The sequence below is a fragment of the Dasypus novemcinctus genome, chromosome 20 (genome assembly GCF_030445035.2).
Source record: "Dasypus novemcinctus isolate mDasNov1 chromosome 20, mDasNov1.1.hap2, whole genome shotgun sequence".
Lineage (NCBI taxonomy): Eukaryota > Metazoa > Chordata > Mammalia > Cingulata > Dasypodidae > Dasypus > Dasypus novemcinctus.
In genome coordinates this window covers 30,581,174-30,598,411 of record NC_080692.1, presented here as the reverse complement: position 1 = coordinate 30,598,411, position 17,238 = coordinate 30,581,174, and the positions used below count along the sequence as shown (strand labels likewise).

General features: G+C 35.0%; 1 protein-coding gene across 1 annotated transcript in view; it reads left to right on the top strand.

The window, feature by feature from the left end:
- Positions 1-243: 243 nt before the first annotated feature.
- Positions 244-17,238, top strand: part of LOC101442779 (ovostatin homolog 2-like) — a 36,281-nt gene continuing 19,286 nt past the window's right edge. The window contains 2 exon segments of the mRNA XM_071210159.1: positions 244-395; positions 11,472-11,628. Coding sequence (XP_071066260.1) covers positions 11,506-11,628 — 123 coding nt within the window. The 5' untranslated portion in view covers positions 244-395; positions 11,472-11,505.

Genomic DNA, 17,238 nt, shown 5'->3' with positions numbered 1-17,238 from the left:
CTGTTTTGGTTAACTCTGTGCTAAAGGTGACTTATGCCCTAGTTTCACTGCCTGTTTCCCTAGTACTCTGAACCCAATCTTGGGATAATGGAACAGAAGGAAACCCAATCCACCTCTTATGGAAGTATTTTGTATACATCATGATGTAATGCAACTTCGTTTGGTACTCTGATGCATTTCCTTTCCCTTCTCTTCAGACCCTGGCAGCCCTAGCCTTTACAAAGACTGCTATTCAATAGAATGATAATGTGGAAGGAAGACTAGAAGAATTGCTGCCTCCTTCAGAATGGACAACAAAGTCACTTAAGAGAGGAATGTGCAATTTCACGGTTTACCATGATGCTGGAGCAGAAGATAGGGCAAGAGTGAAATGACTTTTAGCTCCTTTCATGTAGGTGAGTTGCTATATTTGTTAGCAAATCTTTCACCACCAATCATGTATTCTGTGAAACAAGATATTGTTTTACTATTAGCCTTTATTCAGCTTTTTTTTTTCAGTTTTCCCTATTTCATCTTAGGTATTTTAGTAGGAAATGAGGAGAAACCACAATAATTTTTTCAGCCTGATGACTTTTGGAAGCATCTATTATATTTTAAACTATCATTTTCCTATCTTTCGTATCATTGTATCCATTTTATCTATCTCTTTTTATTCCCTTTTGTGTCCTTTTGGTTTATTTTCCTTCTTTCTATTTTCACTACTTTATCTTATTTTTCATATTTAATTTTTTTCTTAGCTTAAGTTTATTTTATTTCTTTTTTATTTATAATTTTTACTTTGACCATTATTTTTATTAACTTACTCTATTTTTTCACTCTTTACTTTTTTTTAAATGTTACATTCAAAAAATATGAGGTCCCCATAAACCTCCCACCCCCCTCACCCCACTCTTAAAACAACAACCTCATCCATTATCATGGGACATTCATTGCACTTGGTGAACATTAAAGCTTTTTGAATTGCCATAAAGTCTCCATATTTACCACTTTTGATAAAAGTATAATATTCTATCAAGAGAATATACAAAATGTTTCTTGACTGTTATTAGACATTTCATTTGTTTCAAAGATTTACTAATACTAACTTTTGCTATTGTGAAGAATTTGGTGTGTGCACTTGTACATTTTGTGGGGGAATTTCTTGATTGAGTGGTGCCCAAAACAATGATAAATCAACCCTTACGCATCAGTTTTAGATAGCAAATTCTTCCTTTCATGAAGAGGAATTTCTCAGACAAAAATCAGGAAAAATAACTGAAAAGTTGAGCTTACTAAGGTAACTGGCATATGTATCAGATGCTTTTTAAGTGCTTAATATGTGTTAATCAACGTGATTTAATCATATGGGAATTATTATTAACCCAATTTTAGACATGAGGAAGTTGAAGCACAGAGAGATTATGAAATTTGCCCAAGGTGGTACAAGCAGTGGTAGACCTGGAATTCCCTCCCTAACTGTGTGACAACTGTCTTAACCACTATGTTGCTCTGCTTTAAGGTTCATTTAAGTATCTTCATATTGTATTCCAGATTGTGATTGTTTCATTTTCAGGTGGTTTCCTGCTTTTATGATCATTACTTTAGTCAGTGAATGTCACCAAATTATTTAATTTATTCCTTCATTCTACAAATATTTATTGAGTTCTTATTAAACTAACCTGTCACTGCAATTTCATGACTATATTATCAACATCTGAGTTAAAGGGCTACCTACTAGTAAAAGTTGTCATGTCCTTTAACTTTGACTTTGATATATGACTAAAATCTGTAATTAAGATTCAGTTTCAATATCATTTCTAGAATCCCTGAAATCATGCATGATCGGTAATCCTATAATCATTGCAAATGAGGTTATATAATCACTTATAATGTTGATAATGTAATCAAGATCAAGACATTACATATGGGATATTTTAATATATGAATATTTTCTTTTAGTTTTAGCATTATTTTAGATGTACCTTGAAGTGAAAATCTTGCTTGTCTTTTTCAAAGAGACAATTCAAAATATTGATATTTGTACAAATTCCTTTAATCAAAGCATAATAAGCCCAATATAGGCCTCAAAATCTATTTTAAACATATTTCTATTATAAGAAAACACAACATTAGAATGTGTTCTTATGGTCCGTTTTGGAATGTTGTGTATTCATATATATTTTAGAGTTGGATGGCAGATTAAATGACAATTTTCATTTAAAAATTTAAACATCTCACCCTGAAAGCTGTCTGAGTGATCTACTTTGGGGATCAGCAGACCAGTACAGAGCTACACAACTCCCAGGAAGGTGAGAGACAGAGAGATGAAGAAGTCAAAATGACAAACATGAGTTACCAAGGCCCCGTGGTGGCCAATAAGGGCTCCCCTCCTGCACCCCCAAGTTATTAAGCTGGAGTAAAACCCATGGCTCACAGCAGCCAACTGAGAGGAACCAGACATCTTCCTCCCAGTTAATAATTTCAGGATAAAACAGAAAGTGGAGTCAGAGGGCGTTTCTTCAGTGAATTTGGTCAGCAGAGCCTGCTTTGAATCTCCATTCTGGGAATTCAACACAGGAATGGAAGAAAGCCCAGACTGAAACACCTCCATGGAAAGGTGCTCCTATGAGCACTATCTGCTGGCCAGTCAGGAAATTGCATGGAAAAAAACTGTTCTCAGTACTCTCTGTATCCTACCCCTTGGGAGAAAATCTGTACCCCATTAGTGAGTCCCTTTTCTGATTTTGATAACAAAAGTCAGACAATTTTAAAGACTTAAAATAATTTGAATCAAATATCCAAGAAGAGCTGTGTGTGGGGGGTAGAGGGGGAGGGAGAACCAACAACAATAAACAATAGAGAGAAATTGGCCATCAGAATAAATTTACCAATTCAGATGCCTAAACATCAGCAAAACATTACATACCCTATTAGGAAACAGGAATAGATGGCCCAACCAAAGGAACTAACCAAATATATTGAAAATACAGGGGATTTAAGACAATTAATCAGTGATAATCATACAACTCTGCTAAATTACCTCAAAGAGTTTAAAGAAAATATGACTAAAACACTAAAGGATATTAAGAAGACACTGGGCAAGCATAAAGAACAATTTGAAAGCCTGAAAGGAAAAGTAACAGACCTTATGGGAATGAAAGACATGATGGATGAGATTTTAAAATATATTAGAGGCACATAAGAGCAGATTTGAATTGCTCAAAGGCAGAATTAATGATTTCAAAGACTGAACATCTGAACTGGAAAAGACAGGAGAACAGAAAGAGAAGAAAATGGAAAAAATGGGACAAAGTCTTGGGGAACTGAATGACAATGTGAAAGGCACAAACATTTGCATTATCAGTGTCCTAGAAGATGAGAATGGAAAAGGGATAGAAAGAATATTTTTCTCCAACAAATATTTATTTGAGGAAATAATGAAGAAAAACTTCCTCGTCTTTATGGAAGACATGAATATCAATATCCAAAAATGACAAAACACCCCAAAGAAAATAAATCCAAACAGACTTGCCCCAAGACAACAATTACTTAGAATGACAAATACCAGAGATAAAGAGATGATTCTGAAAGCAGCAAGAGAAAAGCAAAACATCACATACAAGGGAAAATTGATAAGATTAACTGCCTACCTCTCACCAGAAACCACGGAGGCAAGAAGAAAGAGATATGATGTATTTAAGATACTGAAAGAGAAGAATTGCCAGCCAAGAATTCTGTATGCAGCAAAAATGTCCTTCAAAAATGAGGTTAAGTTCAAAGTCTAAACAGAAGAACAGAATGTTACCAATAGATCAGAATTGCAAGAGATACTAAAAGAAGTGTTAAAGCATGAAAGAAAAAAAAAGGCAAGAGATTTGTAGAAGAGTTTAGATGTGAAAATTACTAGGAAGGTTAAACTAAAGGGTAAGAAGACATACAGTAGAATAATATAACAGAACCAAAAGACAATATGGGTGAAGTAAGTAATGCCTTGACAGCAATAACACTGAATCCTAATGGATTGAAACCCCCAGTCAAAAGACATTGACTAATTAAATGGTTAAAAATGTATAAGTCATCTATATGTTGACTACAAGAGACCCACCTCAGACATAAGGACACAACCAGGTGAAAGTGAAGGGTTAGAAAAAGGTATTCCATGCAAATAGTAACCAAAAAAGAGCCGGATGTTGCAATGCTAATATGGGACAAAATATATTTCAAATGCAAAACTGTTTTAAGGAGGGAAGAAGGTCATTACATATTAATAAAAGGGGTATTCACAAAGAAAAAATAATGATACTAAATATGTATGCACATAACCTGAGTGCCCCAAGATACATGAAACACACGGGCAAAACTGAAAGGGGAAATAGGTATCTTTACAAAAATAGTTGAAGACTTCAATGAACCACTCTCAGTGTTAGATAGAATATTTGAACAGAAAATAAATAAAGAAACAGAGAACATGAATAATTTGATAACTGAACTAGACCTCACAGACATCTATAGAGCATTGCACCCCGAAACAGAAAGATCTACTTTCTTTTCAAGTACTTATGGATCCTTCTCTGAGGTAGACCATATTTTGGATCACAACACAAATCTCAACAAATTTAAAAAGATTGAGATTATTCAAAACACTTTCTTTAATCATAATAAGATGAAGTTGGAGATCAATAATGGATGGAAAAGGGAGAAATTCATAAATATATGGAGATTAAACAACACCCTCATAAAAAATCAGTAGGTCAAAGAAGAAATTGCAAGAGAATTCAGCAAATATCTTTAGATGAATAAAAATGAGAACACGACATATTAAAACCTATGGGACACTGCAAAGGCAATGCTGAGGTGAGAGAGAAATTTATAGCCTTTAATGCTTACTAACAAAGAAGAAAGAGTTAAAATTAAAGATTTAACTGCACAACTGGAAGAACTAGAAAAAGATCAGCAAACTAATACCAAACCAAGTCAAAGGAATGAAATAGTAAAGATCACAGCAGAGGGAAATGAAATTGAGAAAAAAAAATAGAGAGAATCAATAAAACTGAAAGTTGATTCTTTAAGAAGATCAAGAAAATCAGCAAACCTTTAGCTAAACTGACAAAGTAAAAAAGAGAGAAGACACAAATCAATAAAACAGAAATGAGAGATGGGACATTATGAATGATCCCATAGAAATAAGAGAGATCACAAGAGGATACTATGAAAAACTGTATGCCAAAAACTAGGCAATGTAGAGGAGATGGAAAAATTCCTAGAAACACAAAAACCATGTACACTGACTCTAGAAGAATTAGAAGACCTCAATAACCAATTACAAATGAAGCGATTGAAACAGTCATCAAAAACCTCCCAAAGACGAAAAGTCCAGGACTAGATGGCTTCATAGGTGAATTACCAATCATTCAAAGATGATCCTATACCAATGTTACTCAAACACTTCCAAAAAATTGAACAAGAAAGAATGCTACCAAATTCATTCTACGAAGCCAACGTCACCTTAATACCAAAACCAGATAAAAATACTACAAAAAAAGAAAATAACAGACCAATACCTCTAATGAATATTGATGCAAAATTCCTCAACAAAATACTTGCAAACAGAATCCAAAAGCACATTAGAAGAATTATACACCACAATCAAGAGGGTTTTATCCCAGATATGCAAGGGTGATTCAACACTAGAAAATCAGTTAGTGTAATAAACCATATTGGTAAATCGAGGAAGAAAAATTACATGATCTTCTTAATTGATGCAGAAAAGGCATTTGAAAAAATACAGCACACTTAAAAAAAAACCTCTAAAAGATAGGAATAGAAGGATGTTTTCTCAATATGGTAAAGTACATGTATGAAAAACCCACAGCTAGCGTTGTACTCAATGGTGAAAGACTGAAAGCTTTCCTGCTGAGATCAGGACAAGCCAAGGATGCCCACTGTCACCACTGTCATTCAATATTGGGCTACAGGTTCTAGCTAGAGCAATTAGGCTAGATAAAGAAATAAAAAGCACCCAATAATAAAAGGAAGAAGTAAAACTTTCACTATTTGCTGATGATATTAACTGTATTTAGAATCTCCTGAAAAAAATCCACAAGAAAGCTATTAGAACTAATAGATAAGTTCAGCAAAGTGGCAGAATATAAGATTAATATGCAAAAATCAATAGCATTTCTATATACTACTGATGTGCAATCTCAGGAGGAAATCAGAAAAAAAAATCCATTTATAATAACAATTAAAACAATCAAATACTTAGAATAAACTGAACCAAGGACATAAAGGACTCATATTCAAAAAACTACAAACATTGCTAAAAGAAATCAAAGAAGACTTAAATAAATGGAAGGACATTCCGTGTTCATGGACTGGAAGACTAAATATCATTAGGATGTCAATTCTACCCAAACTGATTTACAGATCCAATGCAATCCCAATAAAAATCCCAAAAACCTTTTTTTGCAGAAGTGAAAAAAACAAGTTATCAAATTTATTTGGAAGGGCAAGGGGTCCCAAATAGCAAAAAATATCTTATATAAGAGGAGGTTGGAGGACTCTCACTTCTGGACTTTAGAGCTTATTACTTAGTTACAGTGCTAAAAACAGCATGATTGGCATAAACACAGACACATTGACCAATGGAACTGAATTGAGAACTCAGAAATAAACCCTCTCATCTACAGTCAAGTGATTTTTGACAAGGCTGTCAAGCTCTCCCAGCCATGCCAAAATAGTCTATTCAACAAATGATGCTGGGAGAACTGTATATCTATATCCAGAAGAAAAAAAGAAGACATGTATCTCACACCTTATACAAAAGTTAACCCAAAATGGATCAAGAATCTAAATATAAAAGCAACAACCATAAAACTCCTAGAAGAAAATGTAGGAAACAATCTTCAAGAACTTGTGGTAGGCTGTATATCTTAAGCCTTACACACGAGCAACAAAACAAAAAGTAGAATTAATGGGATGTCCTCAAAATTAAGCACTTTTGCACTTCTGAGGACTTTGTCAAAAGAACGAAAAGACAGCCAACTCAATGGGACAAAATATTTAGCAATCACATATCGGATAAGGGTTTAATATCCATGATATACAAAGAGATTGTACAACTTAACAATAAAGTCAGGAAGCGGACTTGGCCCAGTGGTTACGGCATCTGTCTACCACATGGGAGGTCCACAGTTCAAACCCGGGCCGCCTTGACCCGTGTGGAGCTGGCCCACGCACAGTGATGATTCAAGCAAGGAGTGCCCTGCCACGCAGGGGTGTCCTCACTTAGAGGAGCCCCACACGAAAGGAGTATGACCCCTAAGGAGAGCCACCCAGCACAAAAGAAAGTTCAGCCTGCTGAGGAATGGCGCCGCATGCAGGGAGAGCTGACACAACAGGATGACGCAACAAAAAGAAACACAAGTTCCCGTGCCACTGACAACAACAGAAGCAGACAAAAGAAGAATATGCACCAAATAGACACAGAAAACAGACAACTGAGGGGGAGGGGGAAAAAGGGGAGAGAGATTAAATAAATAAATAAATAAATAAATAAATAAATCTTTAAAAAAAACAATAAAGTCAAACTATTCAACAAAAATTAGGCAAAAGACTTGAAAAGACAACTTTCCAAAGAAGTAATACAAATGGTGAAGAAGCACATGAAAAAAATGTTCAACATCACTAACAATTAGGGAAATGAAAATCAAAAGAACAATGCAATATCATTTCATACCTATTAAACTGGTCACTATTAAAAAGTCAGAAAACTATAAATGGTGGAGAGGATGTGTAGAGATAGTAATGCTTATTCACTTTGGGTGGGAATGTAAAATAGTGCCACCACTGTGGAGGACTGTTTAGCAGTTCCTAAGGAAGTTGAATATAGACTTACCATGTGACCTGGCAATATCATTACTAGGTGTAATATACCCAGAAGAGCTAAGAGCAGACACAAATAGACATTGCACACTAATGTTCATATTGCCATTATTCACGATTGCCAATAGATGAAAACAACCCAGGTGTCCATCAACTGATGAATGGAAGAACAATTTGTGGTGTATACACACAATGGAATATTATGCAGCAATAAGAAGAAATGCAGTCATGAAACATGTGACAACATGAATGAACCTGGAGAACATTATTTGAGTGAAGCAAGCCAGGCACAAAAGGGCAAATACTGTATGATTACATTATTATGAACTAAATGTATTGTGTAAACTCATGGCGTTTATCATTAGAATATAAGTCACCCGAAAACAGGAGGGTAAAGAATGGAAAGCTAAGGGTTAATCAATGTGGAACTGGTAAAAAGGTTTGTAAATCTTTGGAAATGATTAAAACATATCACGGTATTTGTAACTAGCATTGCTAGGTATGACACTGAGTATGACAGTAGTTGAAAGGGAAAGTCTAAGGTCATGTATATTACCCAAAGGAAAGCTAAAAACTGTAACAAGGGACTCTATAAGATAGTAAAAGCTCATGTAAAGCAAAAATATAAACACAATTACACTAGACAGAAGGAAAAGAATAGCAGCTAGGTATGGTAGGGGAAGCATAAAGAAGATTGAGAGGTAATGAGTTTTGGTTGTTGTTCTCTATTATTATTATCATTATTATTGGAAAAATGAAAGTGCTGTAAGAGTGATTGAAGTGATGAATGCACAAGTATGTGATAACCCCAAATCCCATTGATTGTACACTTTGGATGGATTTATGCTTGCTTAATATGAATCAATAAAATTGATTTGTTATAGAAAAAAATACCACCTCTTTGATCCTCCAACTGTTGTCAATGCTCGAATTGCTTTTGAGTTTCATAAGAACAGGGCATAAAAAGAAAACTTCAAGTGTAGGTGTCATACTTAAGTTAAGTAACAATTACCCAGGAAGACTCCTTGCCTTAACGTAGAATTAGAAGTAAGTCAATTGTCATAGAGACGTTTATTTGTGAGTTTATTTGAACTGAAAATGGAGTAATATTTTTCCTTTAAGAAATTTGTCTAATTGGATTGATTATTTTGATATGATGAGTGACTTTGAAAATTAGTTTATTTGGTGAACAATAAATGTAATGATGTGCCGGTCTGTGGTTTTAATGAAAATATACTTAACGTATACAATAAAATAAAGCCTTTTATGAGATTTTATATTAACAAAGGCATATTTAGATAAACAATAAATCAATTTTCCCCAAATTTCTGAGCATATTGGGTTAAAAACTGTCTCTAAGTAAGAGGGCAAGAAGTATAATTGGTAGTCATTTTTGTGTCCTGGTAAACTTCTTTGGCATACATCATAGAAACTAAGACTTGAATAATCCTAATAACTGAATTCCAAATCCTTTTGCAATAGAAATTGTTTCCAGTGCTTGGCTTTCAAAAATTTAAAAAGAACATATTCGATTTATCAGCTGGTAGATGATTAAAATTATTTTTAAAAGTTGATTATAATATGACCTTTAGCTTATGTCTTAGAACCTTAAAGAATTAAATGATATTATAATGACAAAATATCCCCATTTCTATCTCTCTCTTTATGTGAATGAGATTACTTGGTGTTTTCATGTTGTAGCAGTCTAATATCATTGATGAATTCCAAAAAGAAATATTGGGTTATGCTTGTAATCTGATCTGTACCTGGGCATGATTGAGTTATGATTAGGACATTTACTCCCCACCAACTCACAGATAAAAGGCATGGCAAAGAACAGAGTTAGAACTTTTGATGCGAGGGTTTCTGATGTTGGAGTTTGATGCTAAAGACTTAAGCCAGAGCCCTGGGAAGTAAGTTCACAGAGGAAAGAGAAGCCAGCCCCAGGAAGGAAGACATCTTGAACCCAGAGAAAAGCAAGCCCCAGGTACATGGGAACCCAGGAAGTCTGTATCCTCGCAGACATCTTGCTCCAAATAGGCTTTGTGATGGAAGTAACTTATGCTTTATGGCCTGGTATCTCTAAGCTCCTATCCCAAATAAATACCCTTTATAAAAACCAACCAATTTCTGGTATTTTGCATCAGCACCCCTTTGGCTGACTAATACACATGTATGCAATAGGAAATAGAATAGGAATATTCCAGAATAGAAAGAGAATAGAAGAAAATATAGGGATAGAAGAGATAGATGGATCTTATCTTATTCTAGCAATGAGCAATATTCATGAAAGATACATAAACCGATTGGGGGTGTGGGGTGGATAGTGAGTGCCAGGTGGAATACAAGAGTGGTTTTATTATACACAGCTTTTAACTTATAACATTCTGCCAAAATAGCTTGTTTGTTGTTTTTGTTGTTGCTGTCGTCATCGAGAGTAGCTGTAATTGCTCTATTCACCAACTTCTATACTTGCCTGATCAATTATGTTCCTTGACAGTGAAATGATTGGATTTGTATATAGAAGGAGGGCATATAAACCTTGTAAAATGTGATGTTAAAAAAAGAGTTTAAGGGTATAATTTCTTTGGGTTTTCTTCTCGTAAAGGTAACACAATTAAAATAATCTTAAAGAAAGGATATTAAGCAATAATTAAGCCAATATGAGCCGGTTATTGAACTAGGTATATTCACATGTTATATGTTATTTGTCCTCAAAACTCCATAAGGTAGAAGTTGTATTTTTCCATTTATGGATAGAGAGCTTGAATCTTAACAATTAAAATGTAAATGGTCATCTCATCCCAGTAACGTATCTAACACCAAAGACCAGGGTTCACTCTTACCATTCTTTTTCTTCTAACTCCCATGTGATAAAAAATCCTTTCCTTCAATGTTGTATTTCAGGTTATCAAAAGCAGCTATTTTTTAAACACCCTGACGGCTCATATAGTGTCTTTTTGGATAGTAATCAGAAAGGAAGCATATGGTGAGATATAAAATTTGTATTTTAAATAATGATATGAATTGGGTTTGGGGGAGAGCTGGCGGGATTAAACCAGTGCAGATTTGGGGAGAAGAGTGGGTTTCAAAGTGAATTTACAGAAGATAATCAAATAAAACTAAAAGATTTGAGTGTTCTAATTATAATGCAACTATCTACCTACAGTGCAGTGAGAACTTGCTTAGCTGTCTGGTCATTTAATGATGACTCCCCATTTTTGCACAGTTGATTAAATTCATGGAAACTGGTACATCTTAGTCTGAACTAATAAGATGAGAAGGCCCCAAATATCTAATTACACCCATTCTGTCTCCATGTATGGATAATATTGTGGACTATATAACAATAAATTTGCATGTAAGCATACTGAAAATTATCTACTCCAATTGTGTTTATTACTATTCACAACCTTTTACTGATGCAAAGAAAAGATCCATTATCAATAAAGACTGGTTCCAGTCAATATTAGGTAAGTTGGATGCAATAAATAATTTCTGCACTTAATAGCAATTACCCAAAGGGAATAATGGCAATGAAACTTTTGAGAAGCTGACATCATCACTGCTTTTTCACCTAACTTTAACTCTGGTCACGTCCATTACAGGCTCACTGCTCTTACATTTAAGACATTAGAGAGAATGAAGGATTATGTTTTCATTGATGAACAAATTCAGAAACAGACCTTAATCTGGCTTTCAAGCAAACAGAAAGGAGATGGCTGCTTTAAAAGTGATGGCAAACCTTTCAGCAATGCCTGGGAGGTGAGAGATTAACAGAGTTCTATGCTTTGACTCCTTTGCATTGCCTACACTCTTTATCTCTGGTCTACCCAATCTGGCACATGGATATCTTGATATTACCCTTTCTAAACCTTGAGCTGGTGGTCTATTGGTCAACAGCCTCAGTCTTGCTGTGTCCATGTTTAGCCACAGCCAAGCTATAACTCCTCATGAATCTCCTTGTTGCCTTGCTCAGTCTTTAGGCCTCCAGACCACCAGTTTCCTGCAATAAATAAGTTGTAGATAGGGCAGGGAGGAGAGAGAGAGCTCTTAGAGAGGAAATATTCATAAATTTGGAGGCAAATTACACATTAAGGGAAGGGACCTCGAGGAGATAATCCATTCCTATTTGTGGATGGTGAGAAACTTTGGAGAGGATTTAGAAATTAACCTTGTTTCAATGAAGCAAACTTTCCTAATACCTTCCAAATGAAGCACAGAAAAGCAAAACCTGCCCTAGGACAAAACACAAATGAGGTAAATTGTGCCCTTAGCAGAACCCACCCTTTCTCTGTTCATGTTTGTGGGAAACAAAGGCATGTTGTTTCCATGGAAGCAAGTTACTTCCTTGACCACTGAGTCAAGCTGTCCCTTATGATTATTGGTGCGGAGCACAGTCTTGGCTGGGTCAGCACACCTGCAGGCAGAACAATACATATAGAACAGAACACCCTGGGTAACAGGATTTATGAGTATAGTTACTGATTCTTATAATAATAGTTCCAGTAAAGTTTGTTGGGTTTTCATCAATCACTAGTTAATATAGTCTGAGGTAAGGGTAATAGGTAACTTGATTTTGTGCTGAATGTCACGTAGGTTAGGGGTATGTATACTAGCCCCTCGACTCAATAAACTTGTCTGATGAGCTTGAGTAATCAATGCTCTCAGATCCCCTGAACCCAGTCTTTCTTTGTCTTTCATTCCTGATACCTCAGGTCACCAAACAAGACTCCGACAGGTGGCGCCCAGACATGGGGCTCGAGGCAGAGGATTCATCTAGACACGGCAGCGTAGGATCTTCCACCTCTGGATCGGGAACGCGGAAAGCTGAAAAACCTTTTTTAAGGTAAGGAGCGTCGAAATTAATTAACCCAGGTAAATTGCTGCTTCATATTATTAAGTTTTGCTTTCCGTTAGCATCAGGGTATGGGTAATCAACCAGGATGCTTGGAAGAATATTCATAGGTTTTGAAAACACTGTTGCACAGTGTAGGCGTCACAGTTAAGACTGCAGATTTGTTAGAATTGTTTGCTTTGGTTCAAAAGCATTGTTATTGGTTTCAACTGCAAGGAAAGAATTTGATGAATGTTAAGCAGTGGAGGCAAGTAATGAAAGAATTGAGGAGAGTATATCAGAAAGGAGAGAATATACCTGTATCAGTTTGGGCCTTAGGACAGCATATTGCTGCTGCATTAGATCCTTTGCAGTCTGATGAAGAGGAAGAGATTGTTCTTTTCTCAAGGGAGGAAATGGCTATGAATGATAAAGGTAAAGACAGGACTTTGGAGGAGGATCAGGAAGAAGAGGAGTTATTTGAAGTTAAAGGCACAAATCCATTCTTAACTAAATCCATGTTGGAGCTAAATATTTCTAAGGTAAACATATATCATAATTTGACTCATGAGGTTCCTTCTGCACCTCCGGAACCTGGAAAAGCACCTAGTGGACTTTTCTCTACGGACATGCCTTATGTTCATAGCAGCTTTAAGCCAAATCCTGTGCCTGTTACTCCATTAATGAAATGTCTTTTACTGGGATCTAGTCAAGGTGAGCCTCTGGCTATGCAAGCTGTAGCAGCTTTTCCTGTAACTATTCAACAAATTCCTCCAGATGCTGGACACCCACAAGGGGGTGTCAAGTTTCTTCCTGAGCCAAAAACTTTTAAACTATTGAAAGATTTAAAAGGGGCAAAGATACTAAATAATGTCCTTGTTAGTGAATTCAGGCTTGTAAGAAAACTCTCTGTTAAAGTGTTAACTAAGATAAGGAAACTATTCTGGCAGCAACTCTGCAATCCCCCTGTTGTCTACATGGCAATGTAGCTGTGGGCTAGTGGGGGTTAATAGAGTTAAGCCACTGAAAAAAGAGAAAAACATGGCAACATTGGTGTTCTGTTTTATTTCCATGCTAATTCTAATTGGGCTTATTTAACCAAGATAATAAAATTAGTACAAAATTTTTATCAAGGTTTAAAAAGGAATTTTCAGTTTTAAATCAATAGTTTACTGCTGAACTTCAAGTCTCAGTATAGTCTTACAGAGTAATAATCCAAAAATGTGTATTAACAGTCTGTCTAAACTGCTAAATTAGAGTTTTAACTACATTTATGCTGCTCAAGTTATCTTAACTGATTGCTGATAACTAATAAAAATATTTCCAAGCACAAGCTTGCATGTTACAGGTAACATGGATTCCAGAAGAAATCTGAAGAAGTGATATTTAAAATGTGATATAATGGAGAGCTTAAAAGCAGCTATACCAAGAAAGTAAGAATTTTGAGTTAACTGTAAATTGTATGTTTCTGTTACTGTGTTGTGATTGTTCTGTGTTTGTTCGTTCAATGTCAGTGTGTATTTTGATACCTCCAGATGGTAATATAAATTATTAAAAATTTATAAAAGAGCTCTATTCAAATGGCCAAAAATTAAATAAGCACTTATATTAATACATAAGTTTAAATGTTAATAAGATCTCTACAATGATAAAAATTGTGAGTCTTGATTAACAAAATTACTATAAGTCTTTTTATAAAAAGTTGTTCTTGCCTAGATTGAAATGAATAGCTTATTTTTCTTCACAGGATAATATGAAGGACATAAAACTTAAATGAATATTAAAAAGGTTAAAAGTTTGTGAGAATGCTAATTGAAATTTAATAAGTCTTTGCAAAAAAGTGTGTTTTGCCCTAATGTAGGATGGCTAATTTTCATAAACTCTTGGAACTTAAATGCATGTGGCAAGTTATAGAAAGTATTGTGGTAGCTCTAAGTAAAATATAGTCTATATGGTTATAAATAATTATAAAAAGTCTTATGAAGCATTGTTTAAAGTGTTTAAGTGGCTAATTCCAAAAGGTCATTATTAAACAAACCTGAATTAATAATAATAATAATAATAATAAGTAATTTTATAACAGAAAAGCTTGGCTGCAGCCAGCCTCCTTTGACAACTTGCTTCTAGGAAACTGTTTCTGATATTGCATGCTACTAAGTATTAAGAGAAAGAAAAGTTTTATCTCTTTTAAAGGAACATAATGTTCAAAACTGCTTTCTCAAAATCAAGTCCTGAAAAGTAGCCTTTCATTCCAAACTAATTATAAAAGATATGTTCTTTTACCTTGAAAGAAAAATTATAAGTTAAATAAAAGGTGTTTTAAAGTGTTATAAAATTAACAAGTTTTTTCTTTCCTTAATCCCTCTGTTAATTAAAGTTGTATGAGTAAAAGGTTTCTGTAAATGCTTAAAAGTGTATAAAGTTACCAATATTTCAGCATAATATTAAAAAGAAAAGTACAATGTGGTTAATTATGGTTTTTATTAATATAAAAGAGTGTGTTTCACAGAAACAACTTCTAATCATAGATTAAAGTAACAACACTGTAGTATGCAGCAATCCCAAACACTGCTAGTGGCAAAAAGTTAATGTCCAGCTGTGTTGCTATCACTTTGTTTTAAAACTTGCTAAGACTTTCTTTAGTGTCTTCTTAGACTAATCAAGCCAGCTGCATTCCTCTATCTGTAAAAAATGCAACAATAAACTTTTACAGTGCTTTTCAGGGCTATGTGCATAGCCCAACTATCTTGTACAGTATTTACTGATAGTAATAGTAATAAAAAAGCAGCATACGTTACTTCTTGAAAAGAACAGGCTTGGCAGACTCCATTCACGTCTGCTCAGCATACTGAACTTGCTGCCATCATTAAGGTGTTAACAATATTTAAGGAACCTTTGAATATTGTTTCTGATTCTGAATATGTATGCCTTACTATTAAGCATATTGAAACGGCTCATATCTTTGTTACTGATAAATTATCTCAACTTTTTGCTGATTTGCAACATCTCATTAGATTAAGACAGCATCCTATTTACATTACACATATACATTCTCATACATCTTTGCCTAGTCCTATGACAGCAAGTAATGCTCAGGCTGATTTATTAGTGGGGTGTTTACAAAGTGCTCGTGATTACCATGCTTTAATTCACATTAATGCTAAAGGCCTGCGAAATAAATATCAAAAGCTTACTAGACTACAAGCGCAGGAAATTATGCGTACTTGTCCAACCTGTGGACCACTGACAGCAGTGCCTTTTCAGGCTGGAACGAATCCCAGAGGCCTGACTCCTAATCAATTATGGCAGATGGATGTTACTCACATTCCATCCTTTGGTAAATTACAATATGTTCATGCTTGTATTAACACTTATTCTCATTTCATTTGGGCTACTGCTCAAAGTGGGGAACAGTTTCATCATGTTCGCTCACATCTCTGGTCTGCTTTTGCTGTGATGGGATGCCCTCTAAAAATTAAAACTGATAATGAACCTTCCTACATTAGTACATCCTTTGCTTCCTTCTGTAAACAACATGCTATTGAACATGTTACCGGCATTCCCCATAATCCTACAGGTCAAGCTATTGTTGAAAGATGCCATCATACTCTCAAGACTATGCTTTTAAAACAAAAAGGGGGAGATGATGGTATGATATCACCCAAAGATCAATTGGCTAAAGCTTTATTTACCTTAAATTTTCTTAACGTTTATGATTCTATGACACCAGCTGAATGTCATTTTGGACATTCTCAAACATCCACAGAAACTGCAGAATCTGAGAATCAACCAGTATTTTGGAAAGATGTTTTAAGTAATGAATGGAAGAAAGGCAGGGTTAAAGTATGAGGGTGAGGCTATGCTCTTATCATTTCAGAAAATGGAGAAGAAATCTGGCTTCCGGCAAAAAGGATTAAACCTAGGACTGAAGAAGTGGAGTCTTCTACACATTATGGATCCAACTGATAGTGAGTGAAACCGGCGATGGTAATGGTAATTACACATATTGGGGTTATATCCCTAATCCCCCATTGCTTCGAGTGTTAACCTGGAAAGATCCTTCTTTTCCTGTCTATTTGAATAAAACTATTTCATTTCCTGGACCCATGGATGATAGGTTACCACTTAAGCCACGAGAAGAAGGACAAAAGATTTATAATCTCCTTCTTCCGTTTGATTTCCGACCTCTTTACATTGGCAATCGCCCACCATGTATGGCTGTGAAAAATAGAACCATGATCAATTTTAGCCATAATAATACTAAATCTTTGGTAACTTTATTCCCATCCTATCAATACCAAGAATATAAGTATCCAAGTTATAGTTGTCCTAAGAGGAATGCTGGTGATATGCAAAGATGGTATGAATGCCATATGGGAAGAGGATCTGTCGTTTTTAATGATTCCTATGGAATAGTTTGGGAAAGTGCCCCTATGGGGAATCCCAACAAATATAAGGGCAGATTTATTTGGTATGGTATAAATAGCTTGGGACAACAAATTAGTAATATGCAGTATCCCTTTCATGAATCCCTTGAT